The sequence below is a fragment of the Salmo salar genome, chromosome 10 (genome assembly GCF_965601325.2).
Source record: "Salmo salar chromosome 10, fSalSal1, whole genome shotgun sequence".
In the NCBI taxonomy this organism is placed as follows: Eukaryota; Metazoa; Chordata; class Actinopteri; order Salmoniformes; family Salmonidae; genus Salmo; species Salmo salar.
The window spans coordinates 58,070,242-58,097,360 of NC_138300.1; the positions used below are offsets into that span (position 1 = coordinate 58,070,242).

Consider the following 27,119-nt stretch of genomic DNA (forward strand, 5'->3'; position numbering starts at 1 on the left):
GTGATTATTGGCTCAAATTACGATCCTACATCTGCATTGTGTGTGACAAGACAGCATCACAGTTCTGTTATAATGGCCTTGATGGAATGCGGAGAGGCTGTTGGATTTATTTGCCCATTCATTTTATTCCAGTATTCACCGGCTATTAACTGTAAAGCCTCCCCAAATGGCACCCTATTCCTGATGTAGTGCACTTTATAGGGAATAGGGTGCCATTTGGGAAGCAAAGTATATGCTAATTGTACTATGTCCTGAATTCAGTCACAGCAGTTGAATAGATGAGATGAAATTACGTGTAAACTATGTTGATTCAACCAGTTTTTGTCCAGTGGGTTGGCTTTGTAAAATTTTCAGCATATTTAAGGAACTTGCAAAAATAAATAAATAAAAGGCATTTCGTTACTTTAACAGAACGTTTCCTAAAAGTTCAAACATGGTTACATTTAATTTCAATTTAGGTAATGTTCTGATATTGGGAATCAAATAATTCAGAGAACGTTAAGAAACAACATTCTTTGGTGGGAATTTCAGTACTTCAGCGTTAAGTTTCCTATAGGTTTCCACATGGTTCTATTTCAAATCAAAATCAAATCAAATTTATTTATATAGCCCTTCTTACATCAGCTGATATCTCAAAGTGCTGTACAGAAACCCAGCCTAAAACCCCAAACAGCAGGCAATGCAGGTGTAGAAGCACGGTGGCTAGGAAAAACTCCCTAGAAAGGCCAAAACCTAGGAAGAAACCTAGAGAGGAACCAGGCTATGAGGGGTGGCCAGTCCTCTTCTGGCTGTGCCGGGTGGAGATTATAACAGCACATGGCCAAGATGTTCAAATGTTCATAAATGACCAGCATGGTCAAATAATAATAATCATAGTAGTTGTCGAGGGTGCAACAAGTCAGAAACTCAAGAGTAAGTGTCAGTTGGCTTTTTCATAGCCGATCTTTGAGAGTATCTCTACCGCTCCTGCTGTCTCTAGAGAGTTGAAAACAGCAGGTCTGGGACAGGTAGCACGTCCGGTGAACAGGTCAGGGTTCCAGCAGGTCTGGGACAGCAGGTCTGGGACAGGTACCACGTCCGGTGAACAGGTCAGGGTTCCATAGCCGCAGGCAGAACAGTTTAAACTGGAGCAGCAGCAAGGCCAGGTGGACTGGCTACAGCAAGGAGTCATCATGCCAGGTAGTCCTGAGGCATGGTCCTAGGGCTCAGGTCCTCTGAGAGAGAGAAAGAAAGAAAGAAAGAGTTAGAGAGAGCATATTTAAATTCACACAGGACACCAGAAAAGACAAGAGAAATACCCCAAATGTGACAGACTGACCCTAGCCCCCCGACACAAACTACTGCAGCATAAATACTGGAGGCTGAGACAGGAGGGGTCAGGAGACACTGTGGCCCCATCCGATGAAACCCCCGGACAGGGCCAAACAGGTAGGCTATAACCCCACCCACTTTGCCAAAGCACAGCCCCCACACCACTGGAGGGATATCTCCAACCACCAACCTACCATCCTGGGACAAGGCCGAGTATAGCCCACAACGATCTCCGCCACGGCACAACCCAAGGGGGGGCGCCAACCCAGACAGGAAGACCACGTCAGTGACTCAACCCACTCAAGTGACGCACCCCTCCCAGGGATGGCATGGAAGAACACCAGTAAGCCAGTGACTCAGCCCCAGTGACTCAGCCCCATTCAATGAGAAATTAACAGGCACCGCATCGATTATGTGCAATGCAGGACAAGCTAGATAAACTAGTAATATCATCAACCATGTGTAGTTAACTAGTGATTATGTTAAGATTGATTGTTTTTTGTAAGATAAGTTTAATGCTAGTTAGCAACTTACCTTGGCTTACTGCTGCACTCAGCCTGCCACGCAGTCTCCTCGTGGAGTGCAATGTAATCGGCCATAATCGGTGTCCAAAAATGCCGATTACCGATTGTTATGAAAACTTGAAATCGGCCATTCCGATTAATCGGTTGACCTCTAGAACCTATCCAACTTGAAGGAGCTGGAGCAGTTTTTCCTTATAGAGCTTATAGAGACATACCCTAAGAGACGTGCAGCTGTAATTGCTGCAAAAGGTGGCTCTACAACGTATCGACTTTGTGGGGGTGAATAGTTATGCACGCTCCATGTCTCACCCCACGCCCCTGTGGAAAGAAATGTTCGTTTTTTGCCAATATTCATCGCACACTTGTTGTTTGTGTACATGGATTTATAATGTTGTATGTTTTCCCCCAAACACCACACACCACAACACCATCAGTTTGTGTAGCAGACTCTCATGCCAAATTGAGTCAAAAACGGTTTCTAAATCAACAAAGCATGAGAAGACTGCCTTTGTTTTGTTTTGTTTGTTTGTCAATTAGGGTGTGCAGGGTGAATACATGGTCTGTCACACAGTAATTTGGTGTAAAGCCAATTTGAGCCAATTTGACATTTGCTCAGTACATTGTTTTCACTGAGGAAATGTACGAATCTGCTGTTAATGATGATGCAGAGGATTTTCCCCAAGTTACTGTTGACACATATCCCACGGTAGTTAATGGGGGCAAATTTGTCTCCACTTTTGTGGTTAGGGGTGATCAGTCCTTGGTTCCAAATATTGGGGAAGATGCCAGAGCTGAGGATGATGTTAAAGAGTTTTAGTATCGCCAATTGGAATTTGTGGTCTGTGTATTTTATCATTTCATTTAGGATTCCATCTTCACCACAGGCCTTTTTGGGTTGGAGGGTTTGTATTTTGTCCTGTAGTTTATTCAATGTAAGTGGAGAATCCAGTGGGTTCTGGTAGTCTTTAATAGTTGATTCTAAGATGTGTATTTGATCATGTATATGTTTGTTGCCATTTGTTCTTTGTTAAAGAGCCAAAAAGATTAGAGAAGTGGTTTATCCAGACATCTCCGTTTTGGATAGATAATTCTTTGTTGTTGTTTGTTTAGTGTTTTCCAATTTTCCCAGAAGTGGTTAGATTCTATGGATTATTCAATTACATTGAGTTGTTTTCTGACGTGCTGTTCCTTCTTTTTCCGTGGTGTATTTCTGTATTGTTTTAGTGATTCACCATAGTGAAGGCGTAGACTCGGGCGTTCTGGGTCTCTCTGATTTTGGTTGGATATGTTTCTCAATTTCTTTCTTAGGTTTTTGCATTTTTCATCAATTCATTTGTCATTGTTTTTCATTTTCTTAGGTTGTCTGCTTGAAATTGTTTGATTTGATGTGGAAGCTGAGAGGTCAAATATACTGTTGAGGTTTTCTACTGCCGAGTTTACACCTTCAATATTACAGTGCAACATTTTGTCCAGGAAGTTGTCTAGAAGGTATTTAATTTGTCGTTTCCTAATTGTTTTTTGGTAGGTTTCCACACTACTTTCTTTCCATCTATAGCATTTCTTAATATTATTCAGTTCCTTTGGCTTTGATGCCTCATGATTGAGTATTGCTCTGTTCAAGTAGAGTCTGATTTTGCTGTGATCTGGTAGGGGTGTCAGTGGGCTGACTGTGAGCGCTCTGAGAGACTCTGGGAATGCTGTCTCCTCCAGGTAGGTGTTTGTCCCCCTGTTTGCTGAGTGTGTCAGTTTCTTGTCCAGTTCTGGCATTTAGGTCGCCACAGACTAGTACTTGTCCCTGGGCCTGGAAATGATTGATCTCCCTCTCTAGGATGGAGAAGCTGTCATCGTTAAAGTATGGGGATTCTAGTGGGGGGATATAGGTAGGATGGAGAAGCTGTCATCGTTAAAGTATGGGGATTCTAGTGGGGGATATAGGTAGCACACAGGAGGAAATTTTTCTCTGTTGAGATCATTTCCTGGTTAATTTCTAGCCAAATGTAAAATGTTCCTGTTTTGATTAATTTAATAGAGTGGGTTAGGTCTACTCTTTACCAAATTAGCATACCCCCTGAGTATCTTCCCTGTTTCACATCTGGTAATTTGGTGGATGGGACTACCAGCTCTCTGTAACCTAGAGGGCGACCGGTGGTCCATCTCCTCTATACCATGTTTTTTGTAGTATGACAATGTCTGTATTTCTGATTTCTTTGGTGAAGTCCAGGTTCCTTATCTGCGGGGGCCTATATGGGGTGTGGGCATGGTTGGTTTGGGGGGTTATTGATTGGTTGGGGTAGAGGTGTGGATGTGGCTGGAGGTGCTGGAGGGGAGGGGGGGGGGGCATCCAGCTGGTCTGGGAGAGTGTCTCCCTGGTCTGGGAGAGTGTCTCCCTGGTCTGGGAGAGTGTCTCCCGGCGCTGGTCTGGGAGAGTGTCTCGCTGGTCTGGGAGAGTGTCCCGCTGGTCTGGGAGAGTGTCCCGCTGGTCTGGGAGTGTGTCTCGCTGGTCTGGGAGAGTGTCCCGCTGGTCTGGGAGAGTGTCCCGCTGGTCAGGATCTTTTTCTGCCTAACTTGACAGTTGAGGGTATTCAAAATAAAAACTGTTATTAAGACTATGTGCGGGCCTAGGTAGACGTTGGAATTGGAGGATGCTTTTTATATTCTAGAATGATAGTGTCATATAGACTACATCTACAAACCTCACCTACCAAAAATAGCACTGGATGGGATGCAGTATACAAATGATAAAGAAAGTCATCACTCCCTCCATCTCTCGCTCTGTTTCTCTCCCATCTCTCTCTCTCCCTCTCTGTTTATCTCCCTCCCCCTCTCTCTCTCTTTCTATCTCTGTTTCTCTCTCTCTCCTCTCTCTCTGTTTCTCTCTCTCTCTGTTTCTCTCTCTCTCTCTGTTTCTCCCCACCACTCCTCTCTCTCTCGCTGTTTCTCTCCCTCTCTCTCGCTGTTTCTCTCCCTTCCTCTCTCTCTGTTTCTCCCTCCCTCTCCTCTCTCTCTCTGTTTCTCTCTCTCTCTCTGTTTCTCCCCACCACTCCTCTCTCTCTCGCTGTTTCTCTCCCTCTCTCTCGCTGTTTCTCTCCCTTCCTCTCTCTCTGTTTCTCTCTCCCTCTCCTCTCTCTCTCTGTTTCTCTCTCTCTCTCTGTTTCTCTCTCTCTCTGTTTCTCCCCCACCACTCCTCTCTCTCTCGCTGTTTCTCTCTCTCTCTCTCTCTCTCTCTCTCTCTCTCTCTCTCTCTCTCTCTCTCTCTCTCTCTCTCTCTCTGTTTCTCTCTCGCTGTTTCTCCCTCTCTCTTGCTCGCTGTTTCTCTCTCTCTCGCTGTTTCTCCCTCTTTCTCGCTCGCTGTCTCGCTGTTTCTCCCCCCTCTCTCTCTCTCTCCCTCCCCCCCTCTCTCTCTCTCTCCTCTCTCTCTCTCTCTCTCTCTCTCTCTCTCTCAATTCAATTTAAGGGCTTTATTGGCATGGGAAACATATGTTAACATTACCAAAGCAAGTGAAATGGATAAGAATCAAAAGTGAAATAAACAATAAAAATTAACATTAAACATTACCCTCACAGAAGTTCCAAAAGAATAAAGACATTACAAATATCATATTATGTGCAAATAGTTCTCTCTCTCTGTCTCTCACCCTCACTCTCTCTCACTCTTGCCATTTCTCTCTCTCACACACACTCACTCATTCACTCACACACTCACACACTCATACACTCACACACCTTCCTCTCTACGACCACCCCCTGCTAGCCAATCAATATGCCTCATAAGGTTAGGTGGATGTTATGGAGGAATATAGCAGAGTACAGACAGTACATAACAGACCCGTGGAGAGAAGGACAGGGTATTTGTGCTGCTAGCTGTCACCATGGTAACTTTAATCTGCAGAGACATTCTTGGAGTTTTCCACAGCTGTTGTTATAGAACATGTTGAATTGAATTAATTTTCGGTAACAGACACATATACAACAAAATGTACAATGTAGATCCAGAGGATATCACTTGAAAATATTCATTAAAACGCTTGTTTCCAAAGATTCCAGTGTTGTGGAGAGATGTTACATAATGTTGTCAGTGATGCAGACAAGCTATCTTCGAGCAACAGCTATAAGTGATGACCCTTCCCGTCAGACCTTTAACTAATTGTGTAGGTGAATTCAGATACTGTAGCTAGCCTATTCTTCTAGATGGGTTTTTATCAGTTTCAATTAAAGGCCCAGTCACGTCAAAAACGTGATTTAACTGTGTTTTATCTATATCTCCACACTATGAGGTTTAACTGTGTTTTATCTATATCTCCACACTGAGGTTTAACTGTGTTTTATCTATATCTCCACACTATGAGGTTTTACTGTGTTTTATCTATATCTCCACACTGAGGTTTAACTGTGTTTTATCTATATCTCCACACTGAGGTTTAAGTGTGTTTTATCTATATCTCCACACTATGAGGTTTAACTGTGTTTTATCTATATCTCCACACTGAGGTTTAACTGTGTTTTATCTATATCTCCACTATGAGGTTTACCTGTGTTTTATCTATATCTCCACACTATGAGGTTTAACTGTGTTTTATCTATATCTCCACACTGAGGTTTAACTGTGTTTTATCTATATCTCCACACTGAGGTTTAACTGTGTTTTATCTATATCTCCACACTGAGGTTTAACTGTGTTTTATCTATATCTCCACACTATGAGGTTTAACTGTGTTTTATCTATATCTCCACACTATGAGGAATAATACTGTGAAATGTTGAGAAGGATAATGAGGCCCTTTTAGTGGAAGAGCTGTTTGAAAAGACCAGCTTAAATTTCAGCCTGTTTCGGTGGGATGGAGTTTTGGCTTTCTATGGTGACATCACCAGGCGGTAAATGATTAACTAGACCGATAAGAGAGACAGTTCCAAACCTCTCAGCCAATAACGGCTCATTTTCCATGTTCCCCTCCCCACTCAAACCACTCCCGGACAGTCCTAAAAAAAAATTCTTGCTTGAGAAATTGCTTTTTTCTAAGAAGCTATTTTTGTTTCTTTTTCACCATTTTAATTGAAAACAATCACAGTAAGATACTTCATTATTACGCAGAAATGATTTGATATTGAGATAAAAAAAACAAGCTGCATTAGACCTTTAAACATGTTAATGACTTTATTTGTAATTTGTCTGTTGAGCTTTGTTTATTCTGTAAACTGAATAATACACTAATTACAGAGAAACAGATTCAAGCCAGCTTACTTTATAAAACAATTTTTTGTTGTTGTGTGTTTTGGTTCTACTTGAACATGATACAGATAAATGAGCCTAGCGTAAATTGCATAATAACTGATTCAGGCTGTATAGAGGAGGAGAATGTTTTGCATAATGACTGATTCAGGCTGTATAGAGGAGGAGAATGTTTTGCATAATGACTGATTCAGGCTGTATAGAGGAGGAGAATGTTTTGCATAATGACTGATTCAGGCTGTAAAGAGGAGGCAAATGTTTTGCATAATGACTGATTCAGGCTTTATAGAGGAGGAGAATGTTTTGCATAATGACTGATTCAGGCTGTATAGAGGAGGAGAATGTTTTGCATAATGACTGATTCAGGCTGTATAGAGGAGGAGAACGTTTTGCATAATGACTGATTCAGGCTGTAAAGAGGAGGAGAATGTTTTGCATATTGACTGATTCAGGCTGTGAAGTGGAGGAGAATGTTTTGCATAATGACTGATTCAGGCTGTAAAGAGGAGGAGAATGTTTTGCATAATGACTGATTCAGGCTGTAAAGAGGAGGATGAACGTTTTGCATAATGACTGATTCAGGCTGTGAAGAGGAGGAGAATGTTTTGCATATTGACTGATTCAAGCTGTATAGAGGAGGAGAATGTTTTGCATATTGACTGATTCAGGCTGTGAAGAGGAGGAGAATGTTTTGCATATTGACTGATTCAGGCTGTATAGAGGAGGAGAATGTTTTGCATATTGACTGATTCAGGCTGTATAGAGGAGGAGAATGTTTTGCATATTGACTGATTCAGGCTGTGAAGAGGAGGAGAATGTTTTGCATATTGACTGATTCAGGCTGTGAAGAGGAGGAGAATGTTTTGCATAATGACTGATTCAGGCTGTATAGAGGAGGAGAATGTTTTGCATAATGACTGATTCAGGCTGTATAGAGGAGGAGAATGTTTTGCATAATGACTGATTCAGGCTGTAAAGAGGAGGAGAATGTTTTGCATAATGACTGATTCAGGCTGTATAGAGGAGGAGAACGTTTTGCATAATGACTGATTCAGGCTGTATAGAGGAGGAGAATGTTTTGCATAATGACTGATTCAGGCTGTATAGAGGAGGAGAATGTTTTGCATAATGACTGATTCAGACTTTAAAGAGGAGGAGAACGTTTTGAACATCGTGTCCAAATCATTCAAAAGTATCTACAATTACAGCCTATTCCCTATATAGTGCACTACTTTTTGATCAGGACCCATAAAGCTCTGGTCAAAAGTAGAATACTACATAGAGAATAGGGTGCCATTTGTGCTTCAATCGTAGTGTGATAGTGAACTGAACTGGGCTCCATATTCATGTCCAGACAACTCTCCCCTGATACAGGTGATTAATTGACTAATGTCATAAGCCATCCGGTCCACCGGCTCCGTAAATAATATGTTAAATATTTAAGGGTTATAAAACTAGGACGTTAGTCGTTGTTCTGCCATCAATCAGGAAGTCAGTTAAAATAGCCTCCTTCCTGTTGGCTAGGCCTACATCCTTGTGAGGAAGAAGTGATGATGGGCTGGGTTGGGAGGGATATCACGTAGGGCTGGGTCGGGAGGGATATCACATAGGGCTGGGTCGGGAGGGATATCACATGGGCGGGTTCGGGAGGGATATCACATAGGGCTGGGTCGGGAGGGATATCTTAGCCTGGGTCGGGAGGGATATCACATAGGGCTGGGTCGGGAGGGATATCACATAGGGCTGGGTCGGGAGGGATATCAGATGGGCGGGTTCGGGAGGGATATCACATACGGCTGGGTCGGGAGGGATATCACATAGGGCTGGGTTGGGAGGGATATCTTGGGTTGGGAGTGATATCACATAGGGCTGGGTCGGGAGGGATATCTTAGCCTGGGTCGGGAGGGATATCACATAGGGCTGGGTCGGGAGGGATATCTTAGCCTGGGTCGGGAGGGATATCATATAGGGCTGGGTCGGGAGGGATATCACATGGGCGGGTTCGGGAGGGATATCACATAGGGCTGGGTCGGGAGGGATATCACATAGGGCTGGGTCGGGAGGGATATCACATAGGGCTGGGTCGGGAGGGATATCACATAGGGCTGGGTCGGGAGGGATATCTTGGGTTGGGAGTGATATCACATAGGGCTGGGTCGGGAGGGATATCTTAGCCTGAGTCGGGAGGGATATCACATAGGGCTGGGTCGGGAGGGATATCTTAGCCTGGGTCGGGAGGGATATCATATAGGGCTGGCTCGTGAGGGATATCTTGCCTGGGTTGGGAGTGATATCACATAGGGCTGGGTCGGGAGGGATATCTTAGCCTGGGTCGGGAGGGATATCATATAGGGCTGGGTCGGGAGGGATATCTTAGCCTGGGTCGGGAGGGATATCACATAGGACTGGGTCGGGAGGGATATCACATAGGGCTGGGTCGGGAGGGATATCTTAGCCTGGGTTGGGAGTGATATCACATAGGGCTGTGTCGGGAGGGATATCTTGGGTTGGGAGTGATATCACATAGGGCTGGGTCGGGAGGGATATCTTAGCCCGGGTGCCACTGCCAGTCTGATTCTGTTTGGCATGTCAATTCCATAAGACGTTTGAAACAGACTGGCACCCAGGCTAGTGATATCACTCCCAACACAGCCCTAGTGATATCACTCCCAACCCAGCCCTAGTGATATCACTACCAACCCAGCCCTAGTGATATCACTACCAACCCAGCCCTAGTGATATCACTCCCAACCCAGCCCTAGTGATATCACTCCCAACCCAGGCCAGTGATATCATTCCCAACCCAGCCCTAGTGATATCTCCCCTGTCTCTCTATTCTGAACAGTCTGAACCAATGGATATTTTATTGTACATAAATTCCATACCAGACCTAGCAAGTGTAACAGTGTAGGTTCCGTCCCTCTCTTCGCCCCAACCTGGGCTCGAACCAGGGACCCTCTGCACACATCAACAACTGACACCCACGAAGCATCGTTACACATCGCGCCACAAAAGCCACGGCCCTTGCAATGCAAGGGGAAACCCTACTTCAAGTCTCAGAGCGAGTGACGTCACTGATTGAAACGCTATTAGCGCGCACCACCGCTAACTAACTAGCCATTTCACATCGGTTACACTCACCCCCCTTTTGACCTCCTCCTTTTCCGCAGCAACCAATGATCCGGGTCACGGCACCAATGTAACAGTGTAGGTTCCGTCCCTCTCTTTGCCCCACCGCTAACTAACTAGCCATTTCACATCGGTTACACAAGCACCACTGAAACACATCTCCTTGGATCACAGCTCTATGTGAACGGCTCTATGCGAACGGCTCTATGCGAACGGCTCTATGCGAACGGCTCTATGCGAACGGCTCTATACGAACGGCTCTATTTTAACGGCTCCATACGAATGGCTCTATGCGAACGGCTCTATACGAACGGCTCTAATTGAACGACTCTGTTTTAATGGCTCTATGCGAACGGCTCTATATCCGACAGACAGTAGCAAACTGAATCAATATCAGTGATCTGTTAGAAGAGGAGGGTGAGGAAGACAGAATCAAAGGCTTCATCCCTTTTCCCATGTACTGTACAGAGCCTTCAGAAAGTATTCATACCCCTTGACTTGTTCCACATGTTGTTCTGTTACAGGCTGAATTCAAAAGGATTAAATGTACTTTTTTTCTCACCCATCTACACACAACAATACCCCATAATGACAAAGTGAAAACATGTTTTTAGAAAACGTTGCAAATGTATTGAAAATGGAATACAGAAATATCTAATTTACATACTACAATTGAAGTCGGAAGTTTACATACACCTTAGCCAAATACATTTAAAAACATTTCACAATTCCTGTCATTTAATCCTAGTAAAAATTCCCTGTCTTAGGTCAGTTAGAATCACCACTTTATTTTAAGAATGTGAAATGTCAGAATAATAGTAGAGAGAATTATTTAGTTCAGCTTTTATTTCTTTCATCACATTCCCAGTGGGTCAGAAGTTTACATACACTCAATAAGTATTTGGTAGCATTGCCTTTAAATTGTTTAACTTGGGTCAAACGTTTCGGGTAGCCTACCACAAGCTTCCCACAATAAGTTGGGTGAATTTTGGCCCATTCCTCCTGTCAGAGCTGGTGTAACTGAGTCAGGTATGTAGGCCTCCTTGCTGGCACATGCTTTTTCAGTTCTGCCCACAAATTTTCTATAGGCTTGAGGTCAGGGCTTTGTGATGGCCACTCCAATACCATGACTTTGTTGTCCTTAAGCCATTTTTCCACAACTTTGGAAGTATGCTTGGTGTCATTGTCCATTTGGAAGACCCATTTGCGACCAAGCTTTAACTTCCTGACTGTTGTCTTGAGATGTTGCTTCAATATATCCACATAATTTTACTGCCTCATGATGCCACCTATTTTGTGAAGTGCACCAGTCCCTCCTGCAGCAAAGCACCCCCACAACATGATGCTGCCACCCCGTGCTTCACGGTTGGGATGGTGTTCTTCGGCTTGCAAGCCTCCCCCTTTTTCCTCCAAACATAACGATGGTCATTATGGCCAAACAGTTATATTTTTATTTGATCAGACCAGAGGACATTTGTTAAGGGATTTATATGTTTGAATGTAATGATTAAATAATTCTACCCTGAAACTTAACTATTAGGGACATAGTCTATATAGCATGTAGAATGAGTAACTAAAATGTGAAGCATAAATCTAACGAGGTTGGACTAGGATAAGAGAAGAATGTGTGTCTGTGTGTTTAAGTAAACACCAAGAACTGTTAAACTGTGGTTGACCTGACCTAGCTTGAACTCTGAGGGTTTAAGATATGAGAGGGAGTTCCCCTCAAGGTTTCCCTAATCTCAGAGGAATGAAACTGTCGGCTGGGTAATGATCTACAGTGTTAAGAGATCTGGGGCCTTAATGTTAGTGTGTATGTGTGTGCGGAAGGAAGGAGTGAACTATAAAAATGATGTCTCTGTACAATGGACTTCAGAACATTCTTGTGAATAAACATTCTGCCTCTTGTAAGCTGGGACTCTGTCTATTTCATTCAACCAGAATCTTACCAATTCTGGGTTGCAGACTGAGTATTTTAATTGAAGTTAACATTGACAACATAATTCTCTTAACAACATTTCTCCAAAAAGTACAATCTTTTGTGCAGTTGCAAATCGTAGTCTGGCTTTTTTATGGCGGTTTTGGAGCAGTGGCTTCTTCCTTGCTGAGCGGCCTTTCAGGTTATGTCGATATAGGACTCGTTTTACTGTGAATATAGATACTTTTGTACCTGTTTCCTCCAGCATCTTCACAAGGTCATTTGCTGTGAGTCTTTCAAGGTAAGTCTCTAAGAGCTGTGAGTCTTTCTGGGTAAGTCTCTAAGAGCTGTGAGTCTTTCTGGGTAAGTCTCTAAGAGCTGTGAGTCTTTCTGGGTAAGTTTCTAAGAGATTTCCACACTTGGATTGTAGAACATTGGCTCATTTGTCTTTTCAACATTCTTCAATCTCTGTCAAATTGATTGTTGATCATTGTTAGAGAACCATTTTCAGTTCTTGCCATAGATTTTCGTCTTTGTTGTTGAATCTGTGTTTAAAATTCACCGCTCGATTGTGGGACCTTACTGATAATTTTATGTGTAGGGGTACAGAGATGAGGTGGTCATTTAAACATCATGTTAAACACGATTATTGCAGCTTATTATGTGACTTGTTAAGCACATTTTTAATTCCTGAACTTATTTAAGCTTGTCATAACAAAGGGGTTGAATACTTATGGACTCAAGACATTTCAGCTTTTCATTTTTAATTCATTTGTAAAAAAAAATTAAAAAAAGATAAAAAAAACAAACATATTACCACTTTGACATTATATGGTATTGTGTGTAGGCCAGTGACCCCCCCCACCCCCAAAAATCAAAATGTTATACATTTTAAATTACGGCTGTAACACAACAACATTTGGAAAAAGTCAAGGGTTGTGAATATTTTCTGAAGGCACTGTGTGTGTAGTGCACTATTTTGACCAGGGCCCACAGGGCTCTCTGTAGGTGAATAGGGAATACTCTGGGCCCACAGGGCTCTTTGTAGGTGAATAGGGAATACTCTGGCCCACAGGGCTCTCTGTAGGTGAATAGGGAATACTCTGGGCCCACAGGGCTCTCTGTTGGTGAATAGGGAATACTCTAGGCCCACAGGGCTCTTTGTAGGTGAATAGGGAATACTCTGTATTCACACAGAAGCTATCTACCAGGCTTTATGAGCCCCATTCATTTAAATCCCTTTTCGCTGTGGAATCAAACGGTCTTGTGTCTTTGGGGAAATTAGCATTTAAATGACTTGCGGACAAGAGCTTTTCCTCGTTATGCCGGCCTCCTCAACTGGAGCAAAACCAGGCTTTTTCCTCTCGGTTTACATCTGAGCTGCCGCCAACCCCACACCCCCCACAGTGTGTATGTTTGCCAGCGTGCGTGCGTGCGTGCGTGCGTGCGTGTGTGTGCGTGCACTGGAAGAATACTTTGGAGGATGTGTTCTTTCCTCGAGTACCCTGCACCACTCATGACCTTTTAGTACTGAGTGGGAACCGTTGGAGAACTCAGAGAGCAGCTTGTTTAGACTGTTGCATGAGAACAGCCTCCGACACTCAGGCACAGTAAGGTGTGGCTTCTAACAGCTCTTTGAACATGTTTATATTGCAAACGTATAAAACCTACTTTATTGTGGAGAAATGCTAAAAGAAGATAATTATATGAAATGGAAAAAGTCCCCAAGCTCTTTATGACATATAATTTACAGTTTCTATGCATCTCATCTTCTCTATCCTTGTGTAACATGTTAACTTCCGATGAAGATTCTGCGTCCCAAACGGAGCCCTATTCCCTATATAGTAGACTACTTATTTATTTATTTCTCTCTCTCTCTCTTTTACAGAAGCTAACACATTGTCTCTCTCTCTCTCTCTCCCTGTTACAGAAGCTAACACATTGTCTCTCTCTGTCTCTCCTTGTTACAGAAGCTAACACATTGTCTCTCTCTCTCTCTCTCCTTGTTACAGAAGCTAACACATTGTCTCTCTCTCTCTCTCTCCTTGTTACAGAAGCTAACACATTGTCTCTCTCTCTCTCTCTCTCCTTGTTACAGAAGCTAACACATTGTCTCTCTCTCTCTCTCTCCTTGTTACAGAAGCTAACACATTGTCTCTCTCTCTCTCTCTCTCTCTCCCTGTTACAGAAGCTAACACATTGTCTCTCTCTGTCTCTCCTTGTTACAGAAGCTAAAACATTGTCTCTCTCTCTCTCCTTGTTACAGAAGCTAACACATTGTCTCTCTCTCTCTCTCTCCTTGTTACAGAAGCTAACACATTGTCTCTCTCTCTCTCTCTCTCTCCTTGTTACAGAAGCTAACACATTGTCTCTCTCTCTCCTTGTTACAGAAGCTAACACATTGTCTCTCTCTCTCTCTCTCTCTCTCCTTGTTACAGAAGCTAACACATTGTCTCTCTCTCTCTCCTTGTTACAGAAGCTAACACATTGTCTCTCTCTCTCTCTCTCCTTGTTACAGAAGCTAACACATTGTCTCTCTCTCTCTCTCTCTCCTTGTTACAGAAGCTAACACATTGTCTCTCTCTCTCTCTCTCCTTGTTACAGAAGCTAACACATTGTCTCTCTCTCTCTCTCTCTCTCTCTCTCTCTCTCTCTCTCTCTCTCTCCCTGTTACAGAAGCTAATACATTGCCTCTCTCTCTCTCTCTCTCTCTCTCTCTCTCTCTCTCTCTCGCTCTCTCTCCCTGTTACAGAAGCTAACACATTGTCTCTCTCTCTCTCTCTCTCTCTCTCTCTCTCTTTGTTCTCTTGTAGTTGGCAAGACGTCTCTGATCACGAGGTTCATGTATGACAGCTTTGACAACACCTATCAGGTAGGTATCGAAGGCATCCCACTACTGCTCCACCATCAGGCAGTCACTGACTCGCTACATTTAATCCCTGTCACTCCATCAATCACAGTGAGCAGAGCAGACAGAGTACCTTCCCATCCACCCCGGAGATGTTCAAATGGGTTTCCAGCATCACCTGACGTGCAATAACCACCTGCTTCTGTTTGATTGTGGTCTTATTACGTGGTGACACGCTGCTCGGGTTTTGGGAGCGATTCAGGTTCTCAATTGGAGTTACTGAAGTGTAGGCGGATCGTCGTTCTCTGTGTCTGCCATGTGCAAGCATACACGCGGTTTTATTCATGCATGTGTTACCTGTTCAGTTGAACCTCCGTGTGCCCTGGTTCTGCCGTTGGGGCTTTAGCTGACATGGTGTTCAAAGAGACACCTCTGAAACGTTGACAGGCCTAGGAAGATTCCTACCACTTTTGATCTGTTCTCTCCCTACTCCTTCTCATCCTCTTCTCCTCCCCCACCTCATCCTCTTCTCCTCCCCCACCTCATCCTCTCCTCTCCTTTAACTCATCCTCTCCTCCCCCACCTCATCCGCTCCTCCCCATCTTCTCCTCCCCCCACCTCCCCATCTTCTCCTCTCTTCTTATCTCTCCCCTCCTCTTCTCCTCTCCCCTCCTCTCCATCTTCTCCTCTCTTCTCCTCTCCCCTCCTCTCCATCTTCTCCATCTTCTCCCCTCTTCTCCTCTCCCCTCCTCTCCTCTCTTCTCCCCTCCTCTCCATCTTCTCCTCTCCCCTCCTCTCCATCTTCTCCTCTCCTCTTCTCTCCCCTCCTCTTCTCCTCTCCCCTCCTCTCCATCTTCTCCCCTCCTCTCCTCTTCTCCCTCTCTCCTCTTAATATCTGCCCTCAGCAAGTTGGCATCATTTAGACCTTAAATAATGTAAGTTTAGGTAGAGAAAGGAACAACAATAAAAAAAATACTAGACGTATAGAAATGTTATTGTTTACTGGCGGTCTCCTCTCTGTTTGTGATGAGCAGCACATTGCTAGAGAAATGAAAATGAATAATGTGTTTGCCTTGTCCCGTCAGAATGACAGAGTTGGTGCCATATTAAATGGATTGAGTCTAGATACGTTACTCTCTACTTCTCATGACAGTCAATGTTTACATTCAGTCAGTGATGATAACAAGACAGACACCATCATACAGACAGCACACACCGTCAGACAGACAGCACGCACCGTCAGACAGAGCACACCATCAGACAGACAGCACGCACCGTCAGACAGACAGCACGCACCGTCAGGCAGACAGCACGCACCGTCAGGCAGACAGCACGCACCGTCAGGCAGACAGCACGCACCGTCAGGCAGACAGCACGCACCGTCAGGCAGACAGCACCCACCGTCAGGCAGACAGCACCCACCGTCAGGCAGACAGCACGCACCGTCAGACAGACAGCACGCACCGTCAGACAGACAGCACGCACCGTCAGGCAGACTGCTGCACACACCGTCAGACAGACAGCACGCACCATCAGACAGACAGCACGCACCGTCAGACAGACAGCACGCACCGTCAGACAGACAGCACGCACCGTCAGACAGACTGCTGCACACACTGTCAGACAGACAGCACACCATCAGACAGACAGCACGCACCGTCAAACAGACAGCACGCACCGTCAGACAGACAGCAAGCACCGTCATGCAGACAGCACCCACCGTCAGGCAGACAGCACGCACCGTCAGACAGACAGCACGCACCGTCAGGCAGACAGCACGCACCGTCAGGCAGACAGCACGCACCGTCAGGCAGACAGCACGCACCGTCATACAGACAGCACACCATCAGACAGACAGACAGCACACCATCAGACAGACAGCACGCACCATCATACAGACAGCACACCATCAGACAGCACACCATCAGACAGACAGACAGCACACCATCAGACAGCACACCATCAGACAGACAGACAGCACACCGTCAGACAGACAGCACGCACCGTCAGACAAACAGCACGCACCGTCAGACAGACAACACAGTCGGATAATTCTTCAGTGAATCTCACTGAGTGAAACATCCAGCAGCATCTCAGCTGGGACTTGATTTGAGATCGATCCCAAATGGCACCCTATCGCCTATATAGATCCATACTTTTGACCAGAGCTCCATAGACTAGTTGTACACTATATATAGGAAATAGGGTGCCATGTGGACTTGATTTAGAGAGTGTTCTTTGTAACAAACAAAGCGTTCCTCCACTATCTCACCACTTCCCCCTGAGGAGAAGAGATGTACGACTCAACCAGCCACTCCCTGTCCATAGCAGTTCAGTGTAAATCCAGTGCTATGTTGTAATGAGATTTGGATGATGTATTGTGAGTGGATGAGATGCTTTCTGGTAGCTCAGAGCGGCTGTAGCTCTAACAATGCACACTGTATCCCCTTCTATCCCTGGATTCGGGATCCTGAATGAATACAGAGATGTCCCAAATGGCACCCTATCCCCTTCGTAGCGCACCAGGGCCCAGGGCTCTGATCGTTAAAAGTAAAGCACTATATAGGGGATAGGGTGCTATTTGGAACTCAGGCCCAGACTCGCTCCAGAACGACTGTTCAAAGTTTGTCTTTTTTTTCCCGCATTCGCATAAAGCAGTACTATGGCTCTTTGAAACCAGGGCTTTCTCTGTGAAACCCTCTCTGGCTAGGGCTTATTTTAGGGACAGCTTGATCCAGGTCTCTTAACAGTCGGGGAGAGAAGGAGCAGTATGGTCGCTGGAGGAGTATTGTTAACAAGGAATTATAATGTGTCGTTTTTATCAGTCAGAGAGAGAGAGACAAAAAGAGTGTGTGTGTGTCCTTCTCTACCTTGCCTGTCACAAGGCCACAAATGTAACTCAACCTGACTACAGTCTGCTCATTTATACACTATTAATGTAGCAGCTCTTAGTGTAGCAGCTCTTAGTGTAGCAGCTCTTAGTGTAGCAGCTCTTAATGTAGCAGCTCTTAGTGTAGCAGCTCTTAGCGTAGCAGCTCTTAATGTAGCAGCTCTTAATGTAGCAGCTCTTAATGTAGCAGCTCTTAGTGTAGCAGCTCTTAATGTAGCAGCTCTTAATGTAGCCGCTCTTAGTGTAGCAGCTCTTAGTGTAGCAGCTCTTAGTGTAGCAGCTCTTAGTGTAGCAGCTCTTAATGTAGCAGCTCTTAGCGTAGCAGCTCTTAGCGTAGCAGCTCTTAATGTAGCAGCTCTTAGTGTAGCAGCTCTTAGTGTAGCAGCTCTTAGTGTAGCAGCTCTTAGTGTAGCAGCTCTTAGCGTAGCAGCTCTTAATGTAGCAGCTCTTAGTGTAGCAGCTCTTAGTGTAGCAGCTCTTAGCGTAGCAGCTCTTAGCGTAGCAGTTCTTAATGTAGCAGCTTTTAATGTAGCAGCTCTTAATGTAGCAGCTCTTAGCGTAGCAGCTCTTAGCGTAGCAGCTCTTAGCGTAGCAGCTCTTAGTGTAGCAACTCTTAGTATAAAATGTCCAGTTGCCAAGACCATTAATACAAATTCCATTTATACACCGTTGCCCTATTTTCCACAAAAAACTTTACATACCTCGGCCTAAACATCAGCCCCAACTGTTAACTTCCACAAAGCTGTGAACGATCTGAGACAAAGCAAGAAGGGCATTCTATGCCATCAAAAGGAACATCAAATTCAACATACCAATTAGGATCTGGCTAAAAATACTTGAATCAGTTATGGAACCCATTGCCCTTAATCGTTGTGAGGTCTGGGGTCCGCTCACCAACCAAGAATTCGCAAAATGGGACAAACACAAATTGAGACTCATGCAGAATTCTGCAAAAATATCCTCTGTGTACACCGTAAAACACCAAATAATGCAGAGCAGAATTAGGCCGATACCCGCTAATGATCAAAATCCAGAAAAGAGCCCTTAAATTCTACAACCACCTAAAAGGAAGCGATTCTCAAACCTTCCATAACAAAGCCATCACCTACAGAGAGATGAACCTGGAGAAGAGTCCCCTAAGCAAGCTGATTGTGGGGCTCTGTTCACAAACACAAACAGACCCCACAGAGCCACAGGACAGAAACACAATTAGACCCAACCAAATCATGAGAAAACAAAAAGATAATTACTTTACACATTGAAAAGAATTTACAAAAAAAACTGAGCAAACTAGAATGCTATCTGGCCCTAAACAGAAAGTACACAGTGGCAGAATACCTGATCACTGTGACTGACCGACAACGATGAGACAGCCTATAGGGAGGAGGTCAGAGACCTGGCTATGTGGTGCCATGACAACAACCTCTCCCTCAACATGATCAAGACAAAGGAGATGACTGTGGACTACAGGGAATGGAGTACTGGGCACGCCCCCATTCTCATCGACGGAGCTGTAGTGGAGCAGGTTGAGAGCTTCAAGTTCCCTGGTGTCCACATCACCAACAAACTAACATGGTCCAAGCACACCAAGACAGTCGTGAAGGGAGCATGACAAAACCTAGAAGACTGAAAAGATTTGGCAAAAGGTTTTACAGCTGCACCATCGAGAGCATCCTGACGGGTTGCATCACTGCCTCGTATGGCAACTGCTTGGCCTCCGACCGCAAGGCACTACAGAGGTTAGTGTGTACGGCTCAGTACCTTCACTGGGGCCAAGCTTCCTGCCATCCAGGACCTCTATACCAGGCGGTGTCAGAGGAAGGCCCTAAAAATTGTCAAAGACTCCAGCCACCCTAGTCATAGACTGTTCTCTCTGCTACGGCACGGCAAGCGGTACCGGAGTGCCAAGTCAAGGTCCAAGAGGCTTCTAAACAGCTTCTACCTCCAAGCCATAAGACTCCTGAACAGCTAATCAAAGGGTTACCCAGACCCCTCTTTTACACTGCTCTCTGTTTATAATCTATGCATAGTCACTTTAACTCTACCTACATGTAGAAATTACCTCAAGTACCTCGACTAACCGGTGCCCCCTGTATATAGCCTCGCTTGTAATTTTACTGCTGTTGTTTAATTATTTGTTACTTTTATTTTCAATTTTTTACTTCACACTTATTTTAGAGCGTTGTTGGTTAAGGGCTTGTAAGTAAGTATTTCACTGTAAGGTCTACACCTGTTGTATATGGCGCATGTGATACATTTAAATTTGATTTGACCCAAAATTAAGGAAATCTTAGACTGTGTACAGACTCAGTCTAAAATATCCTAAATAGCCTTAAATAGCCTTGCTATTGAGAAAGGCCTTGCTATTGAGAAAGGCCGCCGAAGGCAGACCTGGCTCTCAAGAGAAGACAGGCAATGTGCACACTGCCCACAAAATGAGGTGGAAACTGAGCTGCACTCCCTAACCGAGAGACACATATTTCCCTCAAATTACACAGACCCACAAATAATTTGAAAATAAATCAAATTTTGATAAACTCCCGTATCTATTGGGTGAAATACCACAGTGTGCCATCACAGCAGCAATATTTGTGACCTGTTGCCACAAGAAAAGGGCAACCAGTGAAGAACAAACACCATTGTGAATACAACCCATATTTATGTTTATTTATTTTCCCTTTTGTACTTTAACCATTTGCACATATTACAACACTGTATATAGGCATAACATGACATTTGAAATGTCTTTATTCTTTTGGAACTTTTGTAAGGGTAATGTTTACTTTTTTATTGTTTATTTCACTTTTGTTTAGTATCTTTTTAACTTGCTTTGGCAATGTAAACATATGTTTCCCATGCCAATAAAGCCCCTTAAATTGAATTGAGAGAGACAGACAGAGGCAGGCACCAGGTAGAGATAGAGAGACAGACAGAGGCAGGCACCAGGTAGAGATAGAGAGACAGACAGAGGCAGGCACCAGGTAGATATAGAGAGACAGACAGAGGCAGGCACCAGGTAGAGATAGAGAGACAGACAGAGGCAGGCACCAGGTAGAGATAGAGAGACAGACAGAGGCAGGCACCAGGTAGAGATAGAGAGACAGACAGAGGCAGGCACCAGGTAGAGATAGAGAGAGAGACAGGGGCAGGCGTCAGCACCTGGCAGGTAGTCTCTCTGCCTGGCAGAACACACTAAAAGGCTCAGAGATCCAGGCGGGTAGTCTCTCTGCCTGGCAGAACACACTAAAAGGCTCAGAGATCCAGGCAGGTAGTCTCTCTGCCTGGCAGAACACACTAAAAGGCTCAGAGATCCAGGCGGGAAGTCTCTCTGCCTGGCAGAACACACTAAAAGGCTCAGAGATCCTCCAGAGGCTTGGAGCTGCTCTCTCAGCTGACTGAGCTGTCACTCAGACATGCAGAGCTGGGCACTGGCCTGTGACAAGACAGACGCTCTGGACCTTTGGAGGTCTGAAAGTGTCTGCTGTGTGTGTGTGTGTGTGTGTGTGTGTGTGTGTGTGTGTGTGTGTGTGTGTGTGTGTGTGTGTGTGTGTGTGTGTGTGTGTGTGTGTGTGTATATATATATATATATATATATATATATATATATATATATATATATATATATATAAGCAGCAGCTACTCTTCCTGCTGTCCACATGAAACATGACATAATACAGAACATAAATAGACAAGAACAGCTCAAGGACAGAACTACATACATTTAAAACGTCACACATACTGTAGCCTACATATCAATACATACACACAAAACATCTAGGTCGAATAGGGGAGAGATGTTGTGCTCGTGAGGTGTTGCTTTATCTGTTTGTTTTTTTTTAAACCAGGTTTGCTGTTCACTTGAGCAATCTGAAATCATGGCTCTGAATACGTAATACCCTTTTTCTTGAACTGAGTGTATGTTTGGGAGTCGGCCGTGGGGAGACATGATGAAGAGCTGTATCATTCAGAATCCCTGTGTATGCAGGGATTTTTCTGCCGTTGAAGTCCTTGAGCGTTTTTTTGTCCAAACAGTGTTAAAAAATATATATATATATATATATATATTGTGTATTAATTGTTTGGATAGTGTTAACTAAAAGGACTAAAACTGTAACGTCTGCTTCCAGCTCTCACACTCAAACACGTAGATCCCCTGAACGCAGCTCACTGTCCAGATCCCAGTCACCTGAATTCTGGTCACCTGTTCACGCACCTTTATGTCAATAAAACACATTATTGAGTTCAGTTCTTTGCACCCCATCATTGTGAGGTATTGTTTGTTTTTTGACACACTTCTATTCGGAGCTCTGTTTTTCCCGTAGTTTAATCCTCCTGTGTATGATAGTTTTTGCCTGCCTCACTAACGACGCCTTTTGCCTATTTCCTGCCTGTACTTTAGCCTATTGGATTTCCTGTTATCAACCTATTGCCTGATCTCCCGGACGACGTTACTAGCCTTTTCCCTGCCTGTACTGTTGCCTTGCTGGATCCCCTGTGTATGACCTTCTGCCTGCCCCTGGACCCAGCTACCTGCCTCCTCCTGTGGTCCTTTACAATAAACACATGCTGCGCCCTGCGCTTGAAACCAGCTCTCTGTCTCCCCATCGTGTTCATTACAAAAACGAGAGAGACAGGATGTAGAAAAGATAATGGCCCTATTTATTATCATCTTTGAGAACTAACAATCACCAAAATAAAAGCTATGCAGTCGTGGAGAATTGCAAATTCCCAAAACAATTCATTTACCAGTATAGATTTTGTTATTATTTTGTTTGAGAAACAAAGAACAAAGCATTAACTATGGCAAAATGTGTAGAATTGCAGGAAATTTTAAAATGCCAAAATGTCTCTACACCGCCAAAATGGCGGGGGGGACGGGACCTGTACAAATTATTCTCAAATTCAGCCACGCAGACGGGACGACCACACCCCATACCACAGCTCCTGCCACGCCCACCACCTAAGCCCATTTGTTTTGGATCCATAAGAAACCCCGTGTATCTAACCCCCGAGTATCTAACCCCCGTGTATCTAACCCCCGTGTATCTAACCCCCGTGTAATCTAACCCCCGTGTATCTAACCCCCGTGTATCTAACCCCCGCGTATCTAACCCCCGCGTATCTAACCCCCGCGTATCTAACCCCCGCGTATCTAACCACCGGGTATCTAACCCCCGCGTATCTAACCCCCGCGTATCTAACCCCCGCGTATCTAACCACCGGGTATCTAACCCCCGCGTATCTAACCCCCGCGTATCTAACCCCCGCGTATCTAACCCCGCGTATCTAACCCCCGTGTATCTAACCCCCGCGTATCTAACCCCCGCGTATCTAACCCCGCGTATCTAACCCCCGTGTATCTAACCCCCGTGTATCTAACCCCCGTGTATCTAACCCCCGTGTATCTAACCCCCGTGTATCCAACCCCCGTGTATCCAACTCCCGTGTATCCAACTCCCGTGTATCCAACTCCCGTGTATCCAACTCCCGTGTATCCAACTCCCGTGTATCCAACTCCCGTGTATCCAACTCCCGTGTATCTAACTCCCGTGTATGTACTCGCGTGTATCTAACCCCCGTGTATCTAACTCCCGTGTATCTAACTCCCGTGTAATCTATCCCCCGTGTATCTAACCCCCGTGTATGTACTCGCGTGTATCTAACCCCCGTGTATCTAACCCCCGTGTATCTAACTCCCGTGTAATCTAACCCCCGTGTAACTAACCCCCGTGTAACTAACCCCCGTGTATCTAACCCCAGTGTATCTAACCCCCGTGTATCTAACCCCCGTGTATCTAACTCCCGTGTATCTAACTCCCGTGTATCTAACTCCCGTGTATCTAACCCCGTGTATCTAACCCCCGTGTATCTAACTCCCATGTATCTAACTCCCGTGTATCTAACCCCCGTGTATCTAACCCCCGTGTATCTAACCCCCGTGTATCTAACCCCCGTGTATCTAACTCCCGTGTATCTAACCCTGTGTATCTAACTCCCGTGTTTCTAACCCCCGTGTATCTAACTCCCGTGTATGTACTCGCGTGTATCTAACCCCCGTGTATCTAACTCCCGTGTATCTAACTCCCGTGTAATCTATCCCCCGTGTATCTAACCCCCGTGTATCTAACCCCCGTGTATCTAACCCCCGTGTATCTAACTCCCGTGTATGTACTCGCGTGTATCTAACCCCCGTGTATCTAACCCCTGTGTATCTAACTCCCGTGTAATCTAACCCCCGTGTATCTAACCCCCGTGTATCTAACCCCCGTGTATCTAACCCCCGTGTATCTAACTCCCGTGTATCTAACCCCCGTGTATCTAACTCCCGTGTATCTAACTCCCGTGTATCCAACTCCCGTGTATCCAACTCCCGTGTATCTAACCCCGTGTATCTAACCCCCGTGTATCTAACCCCGTGTATCTAACTCCCGTGTATCTAACCCCCGTGTATCTAAACCCCGTGTATCTAAACCCCGTGTATCTAACCCCGTGTATCTAACTCCCGTGTATCTAACCCCCGTGTATCTAACCCCCGTGTATCTAACTCCCGTGTATCTAACTCCCGTGTATCTAACCCCCGTGTATCTAACTCCCGTGTATGTACTCGCGCTGTGATGTCACCCGTCTCTTTGCGTCATCGTGATGACTCAGAGCTTCTATAACGGAGGAAGTTAGCAGCAGGTATAAACTGGACTGTGCTCTCTGGTAGTAGAAGTCGTTAAGGCTCTTGAAGTGCTGAGTCTGATTGGTAGTTACTACAGGATCATCCTGGATACTGGGGCCATTAGAAATGGGTTGGGACAGAAGACCTATTAGAAAGCAGGGTAGTCTCTGGGTGTTGACTTAATGACACATTAGTCCCTATATTGTACACTACTTTTTGACCAGGGCCTGTATTAGGGCTTTGGTGAAACGAAGTGCACTTACGTAGGGATATAGGGTGCCATTTGAGACGCACACCATTGAGCTATCAGGGAAGTGATCGCCAATAGGTCCATTGATCCTGTCTGCTGCTGGAGGCACGGAGTGTTCCCTGTCCTTTTCTATCAAACAGACAACTAGTTCTCTGTCCGGCGGACAACTACTTCTGTCTGTGTCTGGGTTTGCTTGACATGCAACCGTAGTCAACACAACAGAATGTGTTGCATTCAAATCTGTCTGTCACACATCAATATATCACTTTTTAAGACCTTGTGGAGTGGACTCAGAAGCGTATTGTACTAGACTCCAACTGTAGACTGTACTGACTATACTGTGTTATACCGTACGCGCCTTTTAAATGTACATCTTAAGGCTGGTTTATAGTCCGTCAATCAACGTGTTTGTTGACAGTTGTCCCAGTGACGTCATGAACATTCTATCGTCGTCCGACATCATACTTGTCGTTGTCATTATGAAAAATTATAAACACCAAAACGACAGTGTGCATGACATCGGCAGACTGGCGGTCCAAATAGCATACCTGCTCTATTTTAACCCAAATAAACGAATCTGTTTAAAAAATGTCATTAGAATATGTTAATCTAGCAAGCCAGGCAACTAAAAGCAACTTTTTGAAACAATGTTTTGGTTCATTGCTAGCTTGTTTGCTAGCTAGCCTGTTCAAAAATGATGACCAGTACATATCTGACAAGTAGACTCTTGTTTTCATTATAACATTTTTTATATTTTAGTCATTTGTCAGACGCTCTTATCCAGAGCGACTTACAGTAGTGAATACATACATTTCATTTCATACATTTTTTTTTTGAACTGGCCCCCCATGGGAATCGAACACACAACCTTGGCGTTGCACACACCATGCTGGTGTTGCAAACACCTTGCTCTACCAACTGAGCCACAGGGAAGACCCTGTGGCTCATTATAACAATAATGATTACAAGATCATTATTTACAAGGTAATGGCAAGCAACAAAAAAAAAGGCAAACTTACAGTTGTGAATGTGATAAAACAAAAAAGCAGAACATTCTGTCTGAGAAATGTAGAATTTATTGACGGCGTCGCAACGACAGAGTCGACGTTGAAACTGTTTCATATCTGTGTGACAAGAAAACAGAAGCTCACATTGATTAATAAATGTAATGTTGTTTTGACCAGCGACACTTGTCGAATTCTCATTGTCTACAGACATGTCGTTAGACCAAGTATAAACCAGCCTTTATTTATCAACCGATGTCATCCCGGTCTTCTGTTCTGAAGCTACATTTTTTCTTTTTTTTAAGGTAATCAATGAGGCTTGATTGAAAAAAAAGTTGTTGGCTGGAACATTCCAAGGCCAAGGCCATTGGTTGTTGTCAGAGTAATTGTCACGACTTCCGCCGAAGTCGGTCCCTCTCCTTGTTCGGGCGGCGTTCGGCGTCACCGGCCTTCTAGCCATCGCCGATCCACTTTTCATTTTCCATTTGTTTTGTCCTTGTCTTACACACCTGGTTTTCATTCCCCCAATTACTTGTTCATTATTTAACCCTCTGTTCCCCCATGTTTGTTTGTGAGTCATTGTTTGTATGTAATACGGTCTGTTATTGTGGGCTCGATTATTGCGTTGTATTTGTGAATATTTGAGTAAAGTACCTTTGTTACTCACATCTGCTGTCCTGCGCCTGACTCCTCTACAGCGGCTACACACAGGCAATATTACAGAAATGCTCCTATTGATTTCAGGTTGTCTGGCATAGCTCCACCAACACTGGTAGATAAATTGTAGATACAGCATGAAAGATGCCACTATGGATGGACCTGACATTGATGTTTTCACCTAAGTCCACCTCCCCCATTTTGATACCCTTAAAGATAAAGTTAGATAGCATAGTTACTGTAGCTGAGATCCCTGGTGGGTGACATAGAAGATTCTAGCTATTCTTCATTCTAGAGGTAAAATGTATTTCTCTTGAGATATTTTTTTATAGCCTACCGTTTTAGGATTGAGACGATTTTCAGACTGAGAAATATGGGTGTTCAATATTTATTTCTAGGCAATGTAGTAAACTATTGCCTAAACATATTTCCTAGGAAAGATAACTGCCCAGTGCTTCTTTGTCCATGCATAGGCTATAGCCTGCTCTATTTAATTGAGACAGCACGTGCACCTGATCTTGCAGGTACAGTGCCTTGCAAAAGTATTCATCCCCCTTGGCGTTTTTCCTATTTTGTTGCATTACAACCTGTAATTAAATGGATTTTTATTTGGATTTCATGTAATGGACATACACAAAATAGTCTAAATTGGTGAAGTGAAATGAAAAAAATGACTTGTTTCAGAAAATTCTTTAAA

The 27,119-nt window shown here is 44.4% G+C and overlaps 1 protein-coding gene across 2 annotated transcripts in view; it reads left to right on the plus strand.

Annotated features, from left to right (window-relative positions):
* The window catches only part of LOC106560618 (ras-related protein Rab-6B), a 180,750-nt gene that overhangs the window by 60,775 nt on the left and 92,856 nt on the right, over positions 1–27,119 (plus strand). The window contains exons 1-2 of one of the 2 annotated variants that reach the window (XM_082957104.1): positions 12,088–12,410; positions 14,923–14,981. In XM_082957104.1, the coding sequence (XP_082813230.1) occupies positions 14,952–14,981 (30 nt within the window). In that variant the 5' untranslated portion in view covers positions 12,088–12,410; positions 14,923–14,951. Of the gene's footprint in view, positions 1–12,087; positions 12,411–14,922; positions 14,982–27,119 lie in introns of those variants that run through there. The other variant, XM_045687974.2, reaches the window with a different exon arrangement.